The sequence below is a fragment of the Astyanax mexicanus genome, chromosome 17 (genome assembly GCF_023375975.1).
Source record: "Astyanax mexicanus isolate ESR-SI-001 chromosome 17, AstMex3_surface, whole genome shotgun sequence".
Lineage (NCBI taxonomy): Eukaryota > Metazoa > Chordata > Actinopteri > Characiformes > Acestrorhamphidae > Astyanax > Astyanax mexicanus.
In genome coordinates, this window is record NC_064424.1 from 10321197 (window position 1) to 10346039 (window position 24843).

General features: G+C 36.4%; 1 protein-coding gene across 6 annotated transcripts in view; it reads left to right on the plus strand.

Annotated features, from left to right (window-relative positions):
* rap1gap2b (RAP1 GTPase activating protein 2b) overlaps positions 1-24843 on the plus strand; it is a 75777-nt gene that overhangs the window by 37897 nt on the left and 13037 nt on the right. For 2 of the 6 annotated variants that reach the window (XM_049466520.1, XM_049466522.1), the window contains 12 exons: positions 11353-11437; positions 15040-15075; positions 15283-15330; positions 16924-16956; positions 17055-17273; positions 18980-19083; positions 19199-19277; positions 20337-20390; positions 20715-20798; positions 20981-21081; positions 23482-23611; positions 23817-23972. In XM_049466520.1, coding sequence (XP_049322477.1) covers positions 11353-11437; positions 15040-15075; positions 15283-15330; positions 16924-16956; positions 17055-17273; positions 18980-19083; positions 19199-19277; positions 20337-20390; positions 20715-20798; positions 20981-21081; positions 23482-23611; positions 23817-23972 — 1129 coding nt within the window. Of the gene's footprint in view, positions 1-3253; positions 3708-11352; positions 11438-15039; positions 15076-15282; positions 15331-16923; positions 16957-17054; positions 17274-18979; positions 19084-19198; positions 19278-20336; positions 20391-20714; positions 20799-20980; positions 21082-23481; positions 23612-23816; positions 23973-24843 lie in introns of those variants that run through there. The other 4 variants (XM_022676079.2, XM_049466518.1, XM_049466519.1 and 1 more) reach the window with 4 other exon arrangements.

Below are 24843 nucleotides of genomic sequence, written 5' to 3' on the forward strand. Positions count from 1 at the left end.
CAGTGCGGAAGCGTCTTCACTGATTTAAACAATCGTGACAAAGTAATAATTCTGACACAGTGGGAGTGTGATGTGTGATGACTGAGACTGTATGACTGAAGTGTCACACGACTGTTAGCATTATAACTAGCTTTCCAACAAGCAGTGAAGGCTAAGCTGTACACTGTATGCTCCAGACTGATTAGACAGGTTTGTTTATTTTAGATTTGGTGTATTTCAATATTTAGAAAGTATCTAAATGAATAGTAACTAAAGTATGAGCTTGTTTCTTCAAAAATCGAGGTTATTAAAAATGTATTCATCCTGTTTACTCTCAATGGAAGGCTTTCTACTAGATTGAAGCATAGCTGTGAGGATTTTATTGCATCATCTGTTTTATTGCTCGTCTGTGTCAGTAATGGGCGTTGCTTAAAGTAGCTGAAGTAGTCCACAAACTAGAGCTTAGATCGGGCCCAAAATATCCAGCCCAGCCCGACCCGGCCTGAGCCCGTCATTATGAGTCCGAGCCTGAATTAAAGCCGAACATTTTTTTTTGTAAGTAGAGTGCTAAAACTGAGCTTCCGGCTGTTTGGTTGAGTGAAATCTGTTCAGAATGATGTTAATTAACATTGCAACACTGAAGAAGCATAGACCTATTATTAAAGAAAAATGTTTATTAAGAACAGATCTAAAGATTAAAACACAAACAAGGTGAACAATGATCCACAGGCCTAAACAACACGGTAAATTACGCTACAAGAATGATGTCTAAATGACTTTACTCTAATCTAATATAATTTAACATGGTTTAAGGATAGAAAATAAATCTAAACAAACAATTTTTTTTATTGCGCTTATATGTGCAAAAACACATAAAAAACTGTAATAAGGCTATGCACTGCACTGCACTGCACAGCACTGCAAGTCAAGTGCTTATAATGGACCAGTGGAATGTGCCCTGTGCACTTGTGCAACTTTTATTTAATTTGTTAGTTTGCTATATTGTTATTATCACATCATAGCTTTATATAAAATAAAAATAGCATTTAAAACAGACGCCTATGTCACAGACCATTTTCTTGAACCCGATTCGGCCAGAGAATCTAAGCTCTACCACAAACACATGGGCATATAGTGTATTTCAGGTTTATTGGACCATTGCCCATTCCGATATCTCGATTTGCAGACTTAGGTTCTGTGACTGATTAAATTGCTAATAGGGGTGTGCCATATCGTACCGTACGTGATAATATCGCCAACATTTTTGAATATCGTGAATGATATTACACCCTGAAAAATGTTGCCATATCACCCATCCCTTATTATTACATCAGGGTACTACTTTTTACTGATTTTAGCAAAATGAAAAAAAATCACACTGTTCTCATTTTCTATTATATATCTACTAGAGACAGATTATATCTGTCCAGTATCATTTATTTTACTTTAATCCTGGATATGCAAAGATATTTGGAGTGCTTTATTATTAGTATCATGGCATTCTGGATCATTGACTTCTGTTAAAATCTGATGCAAATTAATGTATTTTTTAATATCTTAGTTAGGGGTCTGCCATATTATATAATATGCAAAAAAAAAAAAAATTAAACAAAATGTTCATTTTGTTGCAGTAGTGTATTCTTGAAATTATTATTTTTTCTTTTAATTCAGGGATTTTTTTTATATTGCCAAGAGTATCGTTATCGCGAAAATACCATAAAATATTTTGATATTATTTTAGGGTCATATCGCCCACCCCTAATTGCAAAACATCATCATGTCAATGCTAAAAAAACATGTACGTCTAAAAAAGCCCCTAATGAGAATAGCCTTCATTACTTCTGTGGCTTCTGTAGTTTATATTAAAAGCTTTAAAGTATTACTTTGTTATTTGTTATTTTTTTAATTATTATGTTAAATAGATTTTTATATATTAATATATAACATTTAAAAATATTCGGGACACCTCACATTTATGCTGTCATGTGTGTCAGCATTATTCTGAAAGAGCGGGGGATTAGACATGCCTAAGTCTCAGTTTGTGGACAGTATCTTATTCCAAGATACCATGATATATTGTATTGTAGGGTTTTTATGGCAAAAATAGGGTCTGATTCCCTCTGACTCTCTTTGAATCTTGGGCAAGACTTCAAACTTTACAGTCTTCATGTGGAACATAATTTAATTGTAAGTCACTCTGAATAAGAGCATCTGACATTAACTTTCTGTAATACATTAATAAATCAATCAATAATTGAGACAGCTGTTGCTTCATTGTTTCTCCTGTCCAGGAAAGGCTTTCTACTAGATTTTAGAGCATTGCTGATAGGTCTGATTGCATTTAATTATAAGACAGGAAGTTGGATGATCACCACCCTACATCAACCTCATCTCTTCACCTCATCCCAAAGGAATTTCCAGGATGCTCCACAGCTCAGGGTTGGGGAGCTTTAAACACCTTCAGCCAACACATGGTATTAGGCAGGGTGCTTTGACTTTCTTGAAGTACTTTTCCAAGACTCCAAACATTTCTACATTTCTCTACCTGTGTAACAAAATAAAATTATTAAAATGTAAATCACATTAAATAAGGGCATCTGACAAATCTATGATCATGGCAAGATACAGTTGCAATGGTTTCTGATATGAATGTTTGTGTATGTGTGCATTTGTGTGAAAGAGAGAGGGAAAGATAATCCTCCAAGGTGGGAAACCTTCCTTCAGCTGATCTGAACACCTATTTAACCTTCACAAGCAGTTTACTGCTGGGCCACAGGTTGCAGAAAGCGAAGCCCCTGTAGTTTAACCTTGGTGTAGTCCAATTTAAAAACAGGAAAGTGTTCCAATTAAGGAAAGCGCATTATTACTTGCAGCACTTGAGACGAAGGTACCAAGAGAATGCATTTGATAATGAGCAGAAAACTGGAAACGAACAGGCGTAGTAACTAAATCCAAACGAGAAAGAAGGCAAGAGCCAAATCTGTTCTCGTAGAACAGAGACTGAGGGAGGGAAGGGATAGAGTTTAGCCTATAAAACAAGAAAGAGAGGCGAAACAATAGAGATGGAAGTGTGGAGAGAGAGAGAAAAGAGCAGAGGATTTGAACAAAATGTGTACGGTGAGCACAGCGGCACAGCATGGAAATTCCTTGCATGCCGGGAGTGAATAGCAGAGGTTAAGCAGCTACTGCTTAACAGTTAGAGGCAGGGTAAGGTAGAGAAAGAGAGAGAGAGAGAGAGAAAGAGAGAGAGATGTGCAGCAAAATGCCAGTGAAAGGGAAGGGTGGGGGGCACCGTGAGAAAGAGAGAGAGAGAGAGAGAGAGAGAGGTGTTCACGGCAGTGAAGGATGCTTCCACACACTCTCTCTGGAGGTAGTGGAATAGTGACAGTGCAGATTTAGCGGCTAAAGCCTGTAGTGTGCTGGTAGTCCTGTAGTGTGCTGGTAGTCCTGTAGTGTGCTGGTAGTCCTGTAGTGTGCTGGTAGTCCTGTAGTGTGATGGTACTGTGTGATTCTGTAGGTCAGTGGTAACACTGTAGGGTAATGTAAGCGGGCAGGCTGAGATTAAGTCTAAGCCTGGGACACCGGGGGGGCTGAGGGATGTCTGAGTTGAGGTCGAGAGTGCGCTGCAGGAGAGCGGGCATCCGGGCAGCCGCCGCTCTCATCGGACTCCTCCACCGTTCCCGCAGACAGAGGGAGAGAGAGAGACTGCGAGCCAGAGACGACCAGTGGTGGGTGAGCCTGCTGTTGGGAGTTATTGCTTATACATTAGATTAGCAGGTAGTGCCGGAAAATACTGATTAAATTCAGTATCACAATATTTTGTAAATAGATTTATATAGAAATTGTATTTCATCATATAAAGCAAGATAATTATTAAGTGCTGCTACTGTCTGCTACAGAATTTACTTAATATATAGCTTTTTGTGATTGGACTCATATTGTTAAACTTATAATTTTGTTTAGTTTATATGTGCTTCGACTTTTTTGACCGTACTGCTAAAACTAGACTTTACAGTAAATTACTGTTAACTTTTAAGTGTTGTTTTATTATCTTTGAATAAAGATACAATTTAAAGTAAACTATATTTTATATACAGCTCTGGACAAAAAAAGAGACCACTTAAAAAATGATGAGGTTCTTTGATTTACCAAATTAAAAACCTCTGAATTATAATCAAAAGGAAGATGTATGACCACAAGCCATCAAACCAAGCTGAACTGCTTGAGGAGTTGCATAAAGTTATCCAAAAGCAGTGTGTAAGACTGGTGGAGGAGAACATGCCAAGATGCATAATAACTGTGATTAAAAACCAGGGTTATTTCACCAAATATTGATTTCTGAACTTTATGAATAGAAACTTGTTTTCTTTGCATTATTTGAGATCTGAAAGCTCTGTATCTTTTGTTATTTCAGCCATTTCTTATTTTCAGTAAATAAGACAATTATTATCAGTGAATGACATTTTTTGGGGGGAATTTGGGAGAAATGTTGTCTGTAGTTTATAGAATAAAACAACCATGATCATTTTACAGAGAAACTGTAAAAGTGGTCTCTTAATTTTTTCCAGAGCTGTACGTTTCCCAATATGTATATACAGTTCAGTGTGTCCCTACAGTTTACTTATATTTGGAAGTACAGTCAATGAGTTTTTCTAGCCATAACATTAAAACTGTGTAGGTGCCTTTCATCACACCAAAACAGCTCTGAACCTTTGAGGCATGGACTCTACAAGACCTCTGAAGGTGTCCTGTGCCATCTGGCACCACAAAAGAGATAATAGCAGCGGGTATTTAAAGTCCTGTAAGTTGAGTTGTTGATGTTGATTAGGGGCCTGCATTAAATGCATCAGTGGAGCCTTAGGACAATTGGGTGGCCACGACCCTGTTACAGGTTTGACAGGGTCCTTGTTTTGAACACTCTTGGTCGGTTCTGACTCCTGACCTCAGAACCATATACAAGCCCTGATGTTTTAGAGCTGTCCTGGCCCTGTCCTGTCATCACAATTTGGTTCTTGTGGCTCAAATTCTTGCCTCCTTTTCTGTTTTTTAGTACATCAACTACAAGACCTGACGGCTACAGTCCTGCCTAATAATGTATATAAATCCCACCCCTTTAAATATGCCATTTGTCTGTGGGTTTTAAATGTAATGACTGATTGATGAAGTGTTTTCAGTGTTCTACATTTTTCAGTGTATGTGTGATCACATTCACATGGTGTTCTGCTTCTACCGCTGCTGTGAATGCAATCAGAGATAAGTGATAACGATGATGAGTGTTAATTGTTCATCTTCCTTCAGAGGGAGAACATAGGGAACATTCTCAGGCATTGCTTTGCACCACATGACTGAAGTGTAAACTACCATCCTTCTTGCTATTGGCAACATTCTGTCTCTACGGTACACCTACGTACATTCCCAAGCCTCTGAGTGTTGTTTTATGGAGCTGCAGTGTATTTGTTTGTCCATTCAATTTGAAGCAACCTTTAATCACAGTGAGCGCTCCTTTCACTAGTAGAATTGGAAGTTTACATTGATTTCTGCTGCAAAATACAGTCCCTCTGTCTGCTGTTTGCGCTTCAGTATTACCTACAGCCATCCTGGTTTATTCTGTAATTCTCTTTCGCTCCCGTCACTTTCTTTGTTTATCTATTGATTTTCTTTGCCTCTCTGTCCATCACTCCTGGAGCGAAAGCTGCTGTTATCATCAGGGGCTTAGAACTAAGGGGTGGTTGTACTGTGTGTAGTTAAAGTGCTGAAGTGAAGTTAAAAATGTATTCAGGCCCTGAACCTACTGACTAGTACGGGAAGTCTGAAATACTGTACTCTTAACATCCTGTACACTTACATCTAAAGAGGTAAAATAGTTTAATACTGTACGTTTTGGAGTAAACTATCAATTATTAGAGTAAATTGAAAAATAATTTATCTCTGAATTACAGTTTAAAGAACCTATTTTTACACAAGTTTTGTTGCTGTGTCTTTAGGACTTATTGGAAGCTCTGTTTTGTAACTCATTATGAAAGGCTCAGTATATGTTATAACATTTTTTTGACAAACCGAAAATGTACGTTTGTGTTTGCAGTTAAGGAACTGGAAAGTAAATGGGACATTTGAACATGTTATTAGTGTTTAGGAGTTCTGAATTGAGAGGTGTTAAAATGTGCATTAAAGGAGAACTCTGGTGTAAAATTGATTTTGGGTGTAGTAAAACATGATAAACAGTACTAACCTTTGTTGAATAGCCCACCTCCGCTCTCCCAAAGCTTTCTGAGATCCAGTAATTTTTTTGTACTTTTTGCCCAGCACAACTAAAAACTTTCTTATTCTCTACTGAGGTGTATAATTTTGTTGTTTTTACCCACTTGTTCCTAAATGTTTGCTTCTGATTTCATTGCCTTTTACGCTGTAGCACTTTGAGATTTCTTTAAAATGTAAAGTGCATTACAAATAAAATGTATTATTATTATTATTATTATTATTATTAGCACTCTTTACAACAGGCGATTCAGGGCATACACTTGCCCCTGCAGATAAATCGCTTTTTACACCAATATCCAGGCTCAAAGTAGCTCCACACCTCATTGGTAGAATCCGGAGAGCCCTGACATTTAAAACAAGGCACAAATAACTTTAAAAGTGCACAAGAAGCTTATTAAAAAACACTGTTCACAACCTGTAGCGCAAGCTAATCTCTGGGCTACGGGTTGTAAACAATGTTTTTTAAAATTGGATGCCCCGAAGGGCCTGTTGTAAAGACTGCTGGGTAAAAACAACAAAATTACTGGATCTCGGAAAGCTGCGGGGAAACCTAGGTGGGCTATTTAACAAAGGTTAGTACTCTTTATCATGTTTTATGATTCAAAAAGTCAGTTTAACACCAGAGTCCTCCTTTAGACACAAACCACCATGGTATGGACGTGATATTAGCTTTAGTGGATACATACACTGTAAGCCCAGATTGTAAAAATTTAGTTGAGATTTTCTGAAGAAGTATTAAATATTATATGTAAGATCAATTCAAAAACATTAGGTCAGAATGTCTCATAGAGCTTTATTTCTTTAAAGTAATAAAAAAATCCTTAATTCTATTCTACATATAAATTTCCAGAAAACTAACAGTGTAATCCTGTGAAGAGGCAAATGTGACCAACGCTGTAAACAGTTAGCATAGAGTCTCACACAGCAGAACAAAAAATAGAAATGTGCTTTGCTCTTACGGCCTACAACACTGAATATAAACTATAATGTGTTCCACCTGGAGATTTTAACCTGTGACCACACTATGTTTAACTGAAGCTGATTGGCGTTTGACTATTTTGAGTGCAAATTAACTAGAAGACTTGCCTGCTTGTTTTTTTTTTTTTTTTTTTTTTTTTTTCAAATTAGCCATCACTGTCCTTTCTTTGGGAAGTGTTGGACTTAAGATAAAAAAAAGTGAGACAAATGTGGAAAAAATGTTGAGTTGAACAAATTTAAATGCTTATTATTGTTATTATTTATAGCCTTTAACTGTTTTTTTTTTTCAATTGTGTAGCTAATTCAGTCTTGTTTTACAAATTCAATTAACTGTGTGAGAGGGTTCACTGTTTAGATTTAATTGTTGGACACACTGCAGACAGTAGTAGCTGCCTCAGGGGAAGTAGACCAGATAGAATAGATTGAATAAACTCTATCCTAGCCTAAAATCCTTTTTTTTTTTGTTTTTACTGAACTCGTACTTGACTCATGATGCCTAAACTGCAGGGAGGATCGGACCATGACTTATGTGTACTGTTACATCTGCCTTGAAGGACGTCTAGACAGTTGTGAGTCATGTAAGTAGTGATATATATGAGTATATATATATAGGGTATATTAACCCTTAGGAGTCACAGTTCTCGGCAGCAATAACAAAAGCATGGTGAAATTTAATATGGATTATTTCTCGCTTTTTGCTCGCTGTGCAGATTCTTAACTTGCAATCAATGCTGCACTGGCATTCATAAGCAGAAAAGAAGAAAAAAAGGCACCTGCACTTCTTTACATATTTGCCATAGTGTTTGTTTTTGCCCTTCTATGCCCTTTAAAACAATGGTACTGCAAAGTGTTCGGCTCTGCATTGGAAAAGCTATTGGCAAAGCTATGTTTGTAGTACCTTTATTTGTTCATTACACTAGTTATTTAACTACACTGTACAAATACTGATAAAAAATTAAAAGGGTTAACCTTGCAAAAAAAGTATTGAGTGACTTTTGGAGGAAAAATGGTTAAAAAAAATTAAAAAGGACATACAGTACCAAAACACAGCTGTGTTATACAGTATGTACACAGTGTTAACATGTGTTGTGATGCTCCTCTGGGTATATTGCAATGTCTGCACGCCTGCCCAGCTCTGGGGCCTATCTCTGGGGTTTGATGAAGCTGAGAGAGATATCTATGATTGCCTCTGCAACAAAATGGAGTTGGAGGAAATCAAAAATGTCAAAACCTGAATTCCCCCTAATCTGTATCTTTCTGGAGCATGAGAGATAGGGGATTATGTCACAGCCTGAACGAGTTTAAGGGAAAAATCTTTGGCCGGCTTAAGCTGTTAAAATTGGATAACTGAAGGTTTATGTCTTGTGCTGGCGTGTTAATATCATACTTTCACGGCGATCTTAATAAACTTACTGATATTTAAGGCTTTATATATGTACATGTGTGGGTGGGTGTGTGTATCTGTAATGACTCTGTGGGACTCTCTGTTTGGGTTTACTAAATATTTCATCACCGAAGTCTGGGAGTAGATTAATGGCATCTCTCCTCTATATTAAATTTAATATATGATATAGCACCCACTTCCTAATAAGAACAAGAGGCATGTCCAATGATGGATCTGTGGAATCTATTCATATAAGCTCTACAGAGGGCTTATGAGGGATTGGGTGGGTATTTTTAGCACGTTTAGTCGTATTCATCTGACTCCTGCTCTGTGTCTCTCTATCTCTCTCTGCCTCTCTATCTCTCTCTGCCTCTCTATCTCTCTCTCACACGCACACACACACACACACAGACTTACACACACACAACCTACCTCTCATGCCCTACCGTGTTCCATGTCAGTGAAGGTGCAAAGATGAGGTAAATGAATGTAAATCAGGTCAAAACTTTGCCTAAACCTGGCCCTCTCAAGAGCTCTGTCCAGATAATAGATGGCCTAATGAGGTCCATCACTTTTTGATGAATTTTATGATGATGAAGTGCAGCGAGCTCATTTCAGACAGAGAAAGAGAGAAGGAGAAAGAGAGAACGAGAGAGAGAGAAAGAGAGATAGAGAGAGAGTTTGGGTGGGTCCAATTCATGAGCTAGGGCTCAAGCTGTTCACCATATGGACAGTTCATGCACAAAACACAACACAAGCCTTTTCCTTAGCATCTTTAGCATATATAGCTAAAGCTGCTCTGTATTCTGTCTGTAAACAATCCACATTTACCTTACTTTCAATTACAACAAGAGACGGTCATCTGTGTGTATGTGTTATTCAACATGATCATTCTCAAATATATTACAAACACAGCAATAAGAAACAAATAAAATAAGATATGCACAGTGTTAAAATATAGCACAGTATTTATCAGACAGAGAGAAGGTGCTTGAAAAACAGTGATATGAATATAACACAAACAGATGGGAATATACAGCTCTGGAAGAAAATAAGAGACCATGTAAAAATGATGAGTTTCTTTGATTTTACCAAATTAACAAACCTCTGGAATATAATCAAGAGGAAGATGGATGATCACAAGCCATCAAGCCAAGCTGAACTGCTTGAATTTTTGCACCAGGAGTAGAGGCATAAAGTTATCCAAAAGCATTGTGTAAGACTGGTGGAGGACAACATGCCAGTGAGAACATGTGATAAACAACCAGGGTTATTCCACCAAATATTGATTTGGTGTGAAAGCTCTGCATTTCTTTTGTTATTTCAGCCATTTCTCATTTTCTGTAAATAAATGCTCTAAATGACAATATTTTTATTTGGAATTTGGGAGAAATGTTGTCTGTAGTTTATAAAATAAAACAACAATGTTCATTTTACTCAAACAAATACCTATAAATAGCAAAATCAGAGAAACTGATTCAAAAACTGAAGTCGTCTCTTAATTTGTTCCAGAGCTGTACATATATACAACCTATGTCCACTGCCTTCCATAAAAGAGGACCTACATTTATCTGTAACTATCTAACAACATCCATTAAAACAGCGTCCATATGCCTGCTGTTACTATTTATGTGGAGGGGAAACCAGCACCAAAACATCATTTATTCAGAGAAATGGCACAAGCCATGGTTGTGAATCTCTAGTGAAGTGCATGCTCTGGGTACTAATGAGGCTCTTAGGCTAACTTCTTCCTATCTCACAGACACAAATAAGCACCTGTTGCTTCACTGGAGCTTCATAACCAAGTGAAGAAAATCTATATAGTCAATTTAACAGAGTAAAGGTGGGCAAAATGGCCCTAAAATACTACTGCGAGATTTTATTTTATATTTTACTTTATATATTATTTTAAAAACACAATACTACAACAAAATTAAAAATTAAATATATTATTGTATACAATATGATATGGCACACCCCCTAACTGAAAAACAAGAATTTTATTAGATTTGTAACAGAAGTCAATGATCCAGAATGTCATGATACTAATAATGCAAGTAGAATAAATGATACTAGACAGATATAATCTGTCTGTAGTAGATAAATATTGGGAAATGAGGATAGTGTGATTTTTTTTTTCTTTTGCTAAATACAGCAAAAAAGTAGTACCCTGATGTGATAGTTAGGGGTGGGTGATATGGCACAATATTTTAGGGTATAATATATTTTATTATATTCAAAAATGTTGGTGATATTGTGTAAAACAGGATATGGCACACCTCTACCTTCAGGAAACCGGGACATTTAAAGGATTTTTTTTTTCTTCAGGACTGACTATTAAAAAAGCACTACAACCCTACAAAGCACCAGTTAGCATTATGCAAACCACAACTAAATCAGGCTTGTCTGTGCAATTTCTGTGTAATTTTCTACCACTTGACCCATTTTACTAATTATACTATTTCATACACTGGTCAGTTGTGTGATTATTCAATTTTGCAATCTGCATGAAGCATGATACATGTTAGCTACTAGAAATTAGCTCTGTAGCGCCACTGAAGAACTAAAAAATCAAGTTTGGGACACTTTGGGAAAGAAAAGAGCTTTGGAATAGACTTAACAGTCCCTTTAAGGTGAAATATATTCTCTGCGTGCACATCTTTATTGCTTCAGTCACAGCTCCTGGTGTAATATACAGCGCTATTTTAGCTGAGATGGTATATGATGGTGATGATGATGATGATGTATTGCAGGAAGCAGGAGTTGCTGACCATCTCCAATGTTCCCCTGGCAGACTGCCCACCTTCTCCCCCAAGAACAGCCCCACCCTCCATGAAGGTAAGTAAGCAGAGGCCCTTCAGGTCAGCTGACTCACTACCTTCACAACAAACTGCATGCTGGGTAGCTGCAGCCAGTGAAAGATATACAGCTCTGGAAAAAATGAAGAGACCACTCAGTTTCTCTGATTTTGCTATTTATAAGCAAATGTTTGAGTAAAATGAACATTGTTATTTTATTCTATAAACTACTGACAACATTTCTCCCAAAATTCTAATAAAATATTGGGATTTAGAGCATTTATTTGTAGAAAAATGGCTGAAATAACAAAAAAATGCAGAGCTTTCAGACCTTTCAAATAATGCACAGAAAACAAGTTCATATTCATTCAAGTTCAGAAATAAATATTAGGTGGAATAACCCTGTTTTTTTAAATCACAATTTTCATGCATCTTGGCATGTTCTCCTCCACCAGTCTTTCACACTGATTTTGGATAACTTTATGCCACTCCTGGTGCAAAAATGCTTGTTATCATCCATCTTCCTCTTATTATATTATATTATGTTATGAAACTCATCTTTTTTAAGTGGTAAAAAATTTTTTTTCCAGAGTGTATTTATTCTTTTTTTTGTGTGTGTGTCTTTCTTGCTCTACAAAGGTTACTGCATGTTTTGTGCTGAACATTTAGAAGACCAGTTAAGGGAGTTTTTAGTGCTGACCTGTAGACAGTGTGATGGAGCAGAACACTCTCCAGCTAGACTCCATTAACTTTTCACTCTTCCTTAAATTACACTATTAATGAAGACATTACTGTTATATCATTTGGCTTTTGCCCTGAGAAAAGAGCTTATGGAGGTGCATAAGTAATGTCCTGCTTGCTCAGTAGACCATGGCCCAGCCTGTGCTTAGTGATGTGCTCCTTAGAGTTTCAGAAAGAAAAAAGTGCTGTTGAAAAAAATGCAAGCCAGAAGCAAAATGGATTTGTCTCTGTCTTATAGGTTAGTATATGAATCCAGTTATTTACAGTATGTTAACTGTAATTCTTTTAGTAATACTTAATAATACACTGTTTTTTTTTAAACCTTTAGAGGATAGTAAGTGTCAATATGGTCCCCAATTCTGCACCGGACAGGGAGTAAAAAACAAAAGTGCAGGCTTTGCAACATTCCTCTTTGTCTTTGTTTTATTAGGCACCACTTTTGCTAATGATAAATCATAAATGAACATAACTGAATATTATTATATATAGAAGAGATACAACCTCTTTTATTTTCTGCAGGCCTGTTAACAACACATTGCAGGACCCCCAGTTTGAGAAATGCTGCTTTATATTGCTTGCAAAAATGAAACGTATAAAATTCCATATTGTTTTCATACCTATAATTGTGAATTTTTAAAAGAAGAAAGAAACTAAATCTTGCTTGATTTACAATGAAAGTCAATGTAATTTTTTTTCTTCCAATTTATTTTGAAACATTTCTACTGATCCAGTCATCATTAAATTTTGACCAGCAAAAAACAACTATCAACAACAATCAGCTTCACAATATGTCAAAATTTTAACTTCTGGAGTTAAAGTTATGGGATAGTAGGGCTGGACCCGAATATTCGGGTATTCGGATATTCGTTCGTTGAGTAGGTATTCGGTTTTTAATTTTGGTATTCGGATATTCGTTTTTTTTCTCCTTTCCAGAGTTCCACCTCACTCTAACCACTTCTGTTTTCGCGGGTCCCGTAAGAATATCTTGCGCGCGGGACAGAACTGAACTGTTATTGGCTGGAGCGGGAGTTTAATCCAGACGATGCGGGAGCAAATTAATAAATAGTTAAGAAAACTGTAATAATTGTAAAAAAAAAAAAAAAAAACTAAAGAAAACTCTCAACGCGCAGGATGGACCGACACACACACGCACACACCGATGGTGTTTGGACTGGGGTAAGGAACGGGACCGCACTATGTGGCGGGCGGGCGCGGGATTAAAAGAAGCAATTTTTTTGCGGAGCGGTAACGAGACAGAAACGCGGGAGCGTGGAAGAGTGGGTTTAAAAATCAGTCTCGCGCAGACCTCTATTATACATGATAAAAAAAATGCAGGCTCTTCGAAACTGATTTATATAATAAAACGTAAGGGGTAATGTGGCAACAGTAGGGGCTAAATCGGTTACAAAAGCCTGGCCTACAAAAATGATGTCTGAACAAATTTCCTCTTATCTAATATAATTTAAAATGGTTTAAAAATATCAAATAATTTCTAAGCAAACGAAATATTTAATATTGAGCTTATAGCCCAAGTGCAAAAATACAAAATCAGTAATACGGCTATGCCCTGCACAATGCTTAAACCGAAATAGACCAAGTACAATAACGTCATTAACAATGACTTTCCTCTACTCTAATATAATTTAACATGGTTTAAAATATAAAATAATTTCTAAACAAACGAAATATTTAATATTGAGCTTATAGCCCAAGTGCAAAAATACAAAATCAGTAATATACCCTGCACAATCCTTTAACCGAAATAGACCAAGTACAGTTTACAATGACTGTCCTCTAATATAATTACCAATGTTTAAGAATATAAAATACTTCCTGAACAAACGTTTTTTTTTTGTTTGTTTTTTTAAGCAAATAACCTAAGTGTGAAAACACAAACAGCAATTTACTGGGCTGGCTTGCGCAGCGGAGAAACCGTGCAGCAGCAGCCTCCTAGCCTGCTTACGCAGCGGATAAGCCGCGTGTGGGGCAGCAGAAATTCCGGGATGAAAACACAAAGAAATCTGAGCTAAAAACACAGAAAAAATATGGGGGATAAAAACAACAAAAATCCGGGGTGAATATGTCTCGTCGGTCAGAGCAAATTGAACATTTTTCAGTGGATTAAAGGGGCCGTGATTTGCTTTTTTTTATTTATTTTTTTTACCTCTTTTTTTAAAAACGAATATTCGAATATTCGCTTCGAATCAGTGCCGAATATCCGGAGCTCAAAAAACGCTATTCGGGCCAGCCCTATGGGATAGCAGTATGTAAATTGGTCATGACCTGTTACCTCAGAGAATAGTTTGGAAATGCTCACACCTGTATAAGTTGTGAGGTTTTATCTTGTAAGTGAGGCTGAATACTGTGCTCATAGCAAGGCCACATGAATTATCAGAGTCTGAGTGAGGCCTGATTGTGGCAGATGGATGAGACATTTGCAATTATAAAGCTATGCAGACATTAAAATTCCTTATTCACCCACAGTGGACAGTGCAGTGGGTGGTTATGACAGTAACCAGCAGCATCTGTCTGGAATTGTCTCATAATTGAAATCACATCCACATTCAATGCGAGGGTCTCTATATGCATATATGCAGATCAGTACAATGTTCTTTAGCCTCCGTGGTACATGGCAAAAGTCATGGGACCTGAACCTAAAAAGCAAGTTGAATTTGGCATGTCAGTGTAATAGCACTAATATCTAAACAATGAAAAAGAAATTATCAATGTGGTGAGTTTTTTATTGATTTGGTGAGTTTATCTCAGTATGTGTCTACCTAGCTACACTGACATGCCACATAACACTTTGTGATCAATGTACATACTGCTATCCCATGAATTTTAGCATGTGAGTGTATTTACCTACCTGATGCATATAACAGCCTGTTTTTTTCCCCACAGACGGCACAGTTTTTTGACTCCCTGGAAAAGATGGAGGTAAGAATAAAAAAAAAAAATGGTTAAATATTTTAAAGGAAAGGTTGAATACAAATCGTGTGATCATGGCTTTAAGACTGCCTTGGACATTTTTGCAAACATGAATCTTGAACATTATCTCAAAGCCTCAGAAAATGCTCAACTTCTCATCCTGACTTTCATGCCCCATGACCTCTTGAAAGCTGACCTTTTGACCTTGACCCATAGCAGGTGTCAGAAGTGGATGAGATGAGGCCAGTCCCACAGAGAGTGAAGGTCTGCAGAGCATGAGTTACAGGTCCAGGGCTACACTTCAGAACCAAGACTGCTTTAGTGGTGTTTACATTATTACACTTGTGCATTATGCATTAGCTTTAATGCTATTGCTAATTATTAACTATTTGCTAATTGGTTTGGGGAAAAAGTACCACACCTTACCTCAGCATTCCTAACTGACCAGTAGAGTTGTAATATAGACCAGTAAACTAAGTCTGTTTCAAGACCAAGACCTGTGTCTGAGTCAAGGACAAGACTTTTAGCAAGTCTGAGTAAAGGCTGAGATAATGATTTTGTCCCGGAGTGGTCGAGACCAGACTGAGGCCAAGTTATTGGAAATATTAAGATGAATTATAAAACATTTGGACTGAAATTGTCCCCAATTTGAGACTGAGACCAGACTTAAGATCTACAATCCAAACTCCCACAGTATTAAACACACTAATGCAGCCCTGAAGTGTTCCTTTGACTAGTATGTGTTCCTTCACTCATATCATTCATATCCATTGAAACCCATTACATATCGCAAACCATTTAGCCTAAAATTACACCAGCAATACAAGTTGTAATGTAGTTTTTACTGGTAAAACCTCAAATTACAGTTTATATACAATTACAGTGGATATATTTGGAATTAAAATTTATTTTAGTGGAAAAAGTGACTGTAACAGATTTTTACAAGTGACACACTGGGCCCTATTTTAGCCATATTTAGGCCAGCTGTCAACTGTGCACAACACAGCTTGATTTAGGGCGTGTCAGTGTATCTTTGCTATCGTAACGACGGGAAAAGTACACCATGTACTAATTCTCTTAAATAATCATGGGTCTATTTTAGGCATGATGTGCAATAAACATACACTGCTGCGTTTCTATGTGTGCGGGCACGTGCCTCTGTTGACAATTTACTGCCAAGATAGCGAAGAATGTCTGATGGTTGATCTCTCTAGGTTTTTTTTTGTGGCGCACCTGTGTTAAACATTGTCAAGATAGCAATACGCCCAAAGTCATTTCAACACTTGAACACTTCATTTTGAGATCACCACAACCATCGGCATAAATATATTTACAAGCACCATTGCTCTTTAAATTATTTAAATAGAGTGTTCTCAGAGTGTAAGATAGCAACAAGCATAGTTACAACCTTGCGCAGGGTGTGAGATCGGGTCCATGGTATGGCTGATCAGAATACATTAATGATATGTTGTTTTGGTAATATATTAAGTCAGAATGCACAGTATTTGCAGATCTACAGATCTTCTACTAAAACAGCTACAATACATAGATATTAAACTTGAATTTTTACTAGTAAAAACTGAATTAGTACTTCACTAGTGTCATTTTAAGCAAAAAGTGGTTTGCCATATTAGAGAGTCATTCCAATTGTGAACATTCACGGTCTATGATAACAACAAAGTATTGTTAATGATTTTTTTTATCCTCAAACTTGTCATTGTGGTCATCAATTCATTTTCTTATATGTGCATGCATGTGTTAGTGTATCTGTTTCATTCTGTAAGAGTGTGTAAGAGTGTGCAATTTTTAATTTAGAATAAACCAATATTAATATTGTTTATTTTTTTATTTATGTAGGATGACTATATTCCATACCCAAATATAGAACAGGTAAGGCAGAATTGCCACAACACTGATTGAATCATACAGTATCTATAACCCTCTACGCTCATACTGAGGTAGTAAATACTCCTTACCTTCTGCTGAAGGTGCTGCAGCAAGGCGCACCGTACCCTCAGGTGATCCTGCCACAGTTTGGAGGTTACTGGATAGAAGACCCTGAAGCTCCAGCCATAACACCAAACTCATGGGAGAGCGGTTGTTATTACGAGGAGGATGGAGAAGGAGTCAACCCTGGTGGCGAGTTTGGATACCGTCTGGAGAGTAACTACGCCATCCGAGCTTACCGCAAGCACTTTCTGGGCAGGGTAAGAACCGGATGTTTGAACACAAAAACATTAGAACTGATATTAATTTGTTAGACATCCATAAGATCTGCCATCAGATTATCACACTCTGTGTGTACAGTAGGTCCACACTTTAGTTTCTGAATCAGTTTCTCTGATTTTGCTATTTATAGGTATATGTTTGAATAAAATGAACATTGTTTTTTTATTCTATAAACTATGGACAACATTTCTCCCAAATTCCAAGTAAAATATTGTCATTTAGAGCATGTATTTGCAGAAAATAAGAAAAGACTGAAATAACAAAAAGATGCAGAGCTGTCAGACCTCAAATAATGCAAAGAATACAAATTCATATTCATAAAGTTCAGAAATCAATATTTGGTGGAATAACCCTGTTTTTTATCACAGTTTTCATGCATCTTGGCATGTTCTCCTCCACCAGTCTTACACACTGCTTTTGGATAACTTTATGCCACTCCTGGTGCAAAAAGTTCCAAACCAAGCAGTTTAGCTTGGTTTGATGGCTTGTAATCATCCATCTTCCTTCTAATTATATTCCAGAGGTTTTCAATTTGGTAAAATCAAAGAAACTTTATTTCATTATTTTTAAGAAACTCATCTTTTTTTTCCAGAGCTGTATATGCATTCATAATGCGTTAAGAATACAGAGTTTGTAGGAGGTTTTATTGAAGAAACTAGCCCATGAACACAATTGCAGATGACTCTAGAATGGTTAAAAAGCTGCGGATTATTGATATTAACATAAATATATAGCACTAATACCTATACTTAGTGGTTATGAAATCTTGAGATGGAACATCTTTTTTTGGTAAAATAAAAGAAACTCGTCATTTTTAGGTCTCTTATTTTTTTCCAGAGCTATACGTTAATTTTTTTGTGGACACCCCTTGTCTAATGTCCTTTTAGCTTCGAGTTTTATCTTGTAGAAAAGTGCTGCCAATAGAATAGGACTCTTTGTGTGGAGCAGATAAACATGAACCCATTGGTGACATGCTGAATGCCAGGTTGTGGGATTGTTAGTCAACACATAAGCTGACATAACAGAATTGGCAGTTACTATTACCTTCCCAATGCGTTCAGCTGTTCAATGACGTGGCAGTGTAGCAGCAATTTGGACAGAACCAGTGGCTGCTTTCAGTGTGTAGGTAGGAGCACAAGCTATGCTGGTTGAGACTTAACTGGTGGGTGGAACTGGGCAAGATTAATTGGAAGGAGGGGGGTTATTTGGGTGAAAATAATAATAATACGTATTAATATATACGCTATTATAAATATATAAAGCCTTGATTACATCTGTGAACACCCCCTCTATTTGTTCCCACTGTGCCTGTTCAGGTGTCTCATAAATCAGTAGCATTTTGCACTGATTACACTTCTCACAGATTAAACTGCTCCATCATTTCGTGCTTGCCAACAGACAATAGACAATCAACAGACAAGCAACCACTGATTATTTAGCTCTGAAAAAAAAAACTAACTAACGAGGCCTGTGCAACATTGTGTAACATGCAGCAAGCACATAATCCATCAGCAAATTTAATGTTATTTAATGGAGATATGATGTCAACTAATTCATTTTACTGTGGGCCTCTGGAGGCTGAGCTATTAATGCAGGCGTTAGAGCAAGTAACTCTTCCTGATGAGAATGACCAAATACCAGGACCAACCACTGTAAAACTATCACACCCTTCACCGTTCCACAGGAACACCTCAACTTCTACTGCACGGCCAGTAACCATGGCAACCTCATACTGTCCCTCCGCCAAGAGGAGACAAAGGATCAGGAGTATCTGCACATCATACTGAGGTAATAACACCCCTGGGACATGTCCTACACGTCTCAGTGCATTACGTCCTACACGTTTGGAGATGATTGCCTCTTTTCATTAAATTCTATGGATTTCGCTCTCTCCTCCTCTCAGGACTCCATCAAGGACTATTTATGACAGGATTTCTCTCGCAGGTCTGACCGAGCTCCCCAGCGTCCCTCAGTCAGCCAAGGTGATGATGCCTCCGTGCAGGACTGTTTTATCTAATCACTGAACTCTGAGGCTTTAGTGACTTTTTCTACAAACATTTTCTAAAAAATATGAATTACTTTGATTATAATGCTAGTACTGCAATGTATTTAAATTATTCAAGATATCTGCAGGTATGGGGAAATTAAATGTTTATTAAATGTTAGATTTGTTTCAAACTTAAGATCACTTCAACAAACAAAATATTTAAAAAGAACGCAACACCAGTATGAAGTTTAATGATTCAAATGACTAGAGTAGAAATTTCTCATGTGATTTTATGAAAAAATTGAAGTGTTCAATTTCTTCAGTGTTTTCTTGCAGTATATATTTTGTGAAAAAAAAGGTAATACAGTAAAAGTTATTCTACATGTATTCAAGATATGTGTTTTTGTTTTAACAAGTTAAAAATATAGATTTGTTGAAAATTTAAACTAATTGAAAATTTGTTCCAGCAAAATTTAGGGTTATCCAACCAGTTTTTATCAAATTTACACTTGCATACTGTATTGACTTAAGATTTGGATTTAGATTTGTTCTTTATTGGTATTATTTACTACATTGTAGATACATAAAAAAATACTATGAATGAACACATATGTAATTAAGAATTAAACAAAATTACCTCCATAAACATCTGACATAAAAACCCAACCCAGATGGCAGAGTGAAGGAAAAGCAGTTAACAAGGGCTCAGCACCTCTAGAACTCTTTTAAGACAGTTGGAGAACCATTTCAGGTTCTACTTAATGAAGGCTTCATCAGTTGACATCAAAGCAAAAGGTGCTATTTTGAAGAATCTGAAGTATAGAACTTATTTTTTGGCTTGTGTAACACTTTTTTTTTGTCATAATTGCTATACATTGTTTCATAGTTTTGAGTCATCAATATTACTCTATAATGTAGAAAATAATAAAAATAAAGAAAAAACATAAATTGAGAAGGCGTGTGTCCAAACTTTTGACTGGTACTGTAATAAAGCTAGCTGACATGCATGAAATTAGTCACAGATTTAATTTGTTGTTGTGCTCTGTTTCTTCAGTTGCTTTGTGAAGACATCGTTGGCCTTAGATTCAGTCCTGTTTTGTACCCAAGGGTAAGTCTACACAGTATAGAGTTTTCTATTTGTAGGCTTAAAATTCATTATTTTGATTCATATTATTTATATATCCTCTAGCTGTGTTTATGTGTAAGTTAAAAGAAGTGGTATTATTTTTAAAGCGGTAGCAATATTCTAGATACAGAGAGCTTTGGTCATCTTATAATTTAAATTCCATCACAGGACTTATAATTTGTTCTGTGATGGAATTTGATTATGCAGGTTGTAATAACCCTAATATATTACAGTGATCTGATTACATGATCTCAGTTGGGACAGAACAGGAAATGAGAGCTAAAAACACTTTTACTTTTTTCACAGGGCTCTCAGTTAATAGTGAGCTATGATGAGCATGAGGTTAACAACACCTTCAAGTTTGGTGTCACTTACCAGAAGTTTGGTCAGGTGAGTGAGAATAATGCATTTTATTCAGCTACACATAAAGATCAAAATAATAATTATGAACTTAATAATGTAATAATGAATTAATAATAATATAATGTTTTATATTAAATATTATAATAATGAGTAATAAATATTTCAGGGAAAGCCCTACTTCTATATTTATTATTATTTGATTTGTGCAGACTTCAGAGGAGGAGCTGTTCGGGAACAGTGAGGAGACTCCAGCCTTCACAGAATTCCTCCAAGTTCTGGGAGACTGTGTTGAGCTTCAGGATTTTAAGGGGTGAGTTATATTAGCTACATTTTAAGCTAAATAAAGTAACTCTATAGTAAAATTTCAAATTTTCATAGTAGTACAATATTTTTTGTTAAAAATATACAAGATTGTGAGGTCAAAGCTGTCAAAATCAGGCAGCTACAAATAAAAAATAGGCATGGTCTGATATAAAGTAGTTTCTATAAAGGCTCTAACAGAAGTAGTGTTCATGTTAAACAGTGATGGGAATAACGGTGTTGAAATACTTTTTTCAGTAACGAGTAATTTAACTAATTACTCCGACTGTCACTATAACGCCGTTACCATTTCCAACACCCTGTTACTGCACGTTACTTTAGCCGCTCAATGAACTTTTTTTTTACTTCGCGCATACAGACAAAGGCGCAAGTGTGTGTGAGGAGATAACCGCCTAAGCAATGATTGGCTAAAGTATAGGAAGATTGTGTCTTCAGCCAATCAGAGAAAATAGGTGGGTGGGTGTTTAGAGCGCATGCATAGTGCTTGGTGTTAACAGCCCATAGCCTTTTCCAGATGAAAATACCGGCACTATTTCAAACATTATGTCCCTGAACGAAAAATTTATCATGGACAAACCTCTATGCACGTACTTGTCTTTGCTGTTGTGCCCTCTATTCATCTGGCTTATGAAACACGTTCTGAGAAGGTGGGGGCCGGGGGGTTGGTTAGGGGGGCGACTAACACAAAAGTAACGCAATAGTTACTTTTACTGGTAACTTTTATAGTGGAGTAACTCAGTTAGTAAATATAACTAATTACTTTTTCAAAGTAACGTGCCCAACACTGATGTTTAAACACTTGTTCATCTTATTACTTGACTACATAAGGTGTCATCTATAAGGCATCTTTTTTTGATTCAGTGACCCTTGACAGATGAATCAGTTACATGCAGATATACAAGGACATTTGGTATTCAAAAAACTGAGAACAAACAAAGCAGACATGAGCAAGGCAGAGTAAAACATAAATATAACATGAAACATGAGCTAGTATCAAAACAAGAGCATCAATATAAAGACAACAAGCTAGCCAAATAAAAACAAGAAAAAAACAGGAACAAACAGAGATCTGTAACAAGCAGGCTAAACAGATAATTACACAAGAACATATGTGTTGGCAATACTTTGCAAAGTACAAACTGAAAATGTATAAATACAAATACTTAATGGCTAACAGGTGTGAGCAATCCCAAAACTTACGTGACCAGGATCTAGAAAACAGTTAATTACTGGAAGCATCATGGGAAATGTAGTCTCTAAAGTCAGCAAAGACAGAGGAGAGGCCAACAAGTGTGACTGATTTTAAATACATATTTTAGTTTCGGGTTATTGTATTTGCCCTGCATTTTCTTTTTCCTTTTTTCTGTCTGGGCCTTGTGTCTGTGTTTACCTGAGGTCTTGTGCACTTTAATGTCTCACCATCATCTTACTTCACTGTCTCTATGTGTACTGTTCTAAGGTACTGTCCCTCTTGATATCTTTATCAGGTATTCATAATTTAGTTCAGTGTTTATATTGATATGCCAAAAGTCATAACACAAGAACTTGTATAGTTTGAATAGGTAATTCTATTTAGACACTGCCAGTCACGATCATTACTACCTCCTGTTCTGTTCACTGTGGGTGGTAATAATTGCTGTCAATGATGTATTCCTGGTACACATGAGACACTGTAGATTAAGTAAATGCCAGCACAACTTAGGAAACAGAATATCCCATCCATCAGGTACCCACTATTGTACAGTTGTAAGATTGTATAAATTCTACAGGTTTGAGCATTCCCAAACTTTCCCTGAGGTAACATTTTATGATCAATTTACGTAATGCTGTCCCATGACTTTTGGCATGTATGCTATGTATGTATTCAAAAATAGAAGAAATTTAGAAAAGGGGCAAATGCCTTTCCACAGGACTACTTCATATCGCTCTATAGCAGTTAAGGTGGCAAAACAAAACCAGATACATTCTGATAAATTAACCCTTTCAGACCTGAATTATGTTCCAGTTATGGAAAAATATGAATGCTGTTCTCTGTCTGTAATGCAAACAAAATAAGACACTACTATCTTAATATAAAATCTAAATCTATATTAAAATAAATCCAATTAACTAAACTATGTATTCCTAAACAAAAAAAAGTGTTCTAACACACAAAGAATTAGTAAAAATGAGTTGCAGATTTTTTTTTTTTTAGTGCAGTGGGCGTGGCTAAGCTACTGTTTTATTGGCTGGTTTATGATATATTCTGATGGAAAACAATTCTATTAGTGTTCTGTGCAACAAAACATAAAAAAAGAGGACTCTCATGATGTCCTTTGTAATTGACGCATATTATTAATGATAAACTAGCCAAACTCTTACTAAGTGCTCTTCCCTCTTTCTCTGCTAGGTTTCGAGGTGGTCTAGATGTGTGTCATGGGCAGACAGGCTCTCAGTCGGTTTACACTGTTTTCAGAGAACAGGAGCTGATGTTCCACGTCTCTACCAAGCTGCCCTACACAGAAGGAGACACACAACAGGTACAGATTTAGCATGGAAGCTAGCATGCAGTGAGCTCGGGGATCACACCTACAGGTCTAGCCATCTGCTACTACTCAGAACACTCGCGCTACACTGTGATTGTCTTAACTGCACAGTCAGCCATTAGGCTATTTATTAAAGTCATGCATATTAATGTGAATGATCTCAGATGACCTGTGGCTATATCATAATTCTCACACACAGCTCCAGAGGAAGAGACACATAGGAAATGACATTGTGGCAGCAGTTTTCCAGGAGGAGGCCACACCGTTCGTGCCCGACATGATCGCCTCCAATTTCCTTCATGCCTACATCCTTGTTCAAGTGGAGAATCCTTGTACAGAGAACACCACGTACAAGGTAGAAAAACTGTTTAAATCAGGGCTCAATTTAAATAAGAATATATTGGTTACATTGGCAGTTTTAAAAGAACTCCAACATATGGTCCAACTCACTACAGAGTTAATTCACCACCATATGGATTCATGTATTAACTCCATTAACTGTATTAACTCATCAGTGTTAACAAATTTTAACTTTTTTGACTCTCAAAACTTTTTATTTAAAATAACACAATAGTGTTTTTTTATTTTATAACCGTTCTCATTAAGTTTAAATTACTTTCGTATATTATTATTACTAAATCATGTGTTGAGTTATACCATATTACATTTCCAAAATGATAAAGCAGAGTATCATTTCCAAAGTTAAAATAAGGTAAATTTAGTTACAATTAGGAGATTATGAAACACATACAGTACTGTGCAAAAGTTTTAGGCACCAAAGCAAATTACTCTAATTCATTTATCTCAGCAATATGAGTGTTTTTATCTAAGAAAACAAAAAGTACCACATATGATTTGAACAGATGCTAATAAACATCTATACAGTAAAACGTAACAAGGAATTCTTTTTTAACTAAGTATGTTATATGCTGTGAGCCAAGCTGAAGAATAAAGTGTAGAGATTCCAGATTTCTCCTGGATGCTCCTCAGCCAGCATGTGTACATTATGTTCAGTTCCATCAGCAGCTCACCTGATTTACCACATTTACCAATTTACCAAACCAGGTGTTAATTTATATGACGAGAACTAGAAATAACTCTATTAAACTCAGATGAGAAGGAGAGATTAGGAGATGTTTTAAGGAAAACAGGGCTGTAAAAGCTCTGCTTTTTGTAAAATTGCTGTTTGTACTTATTGTAATGCTGGTGTTTTACAGTGTTTCACA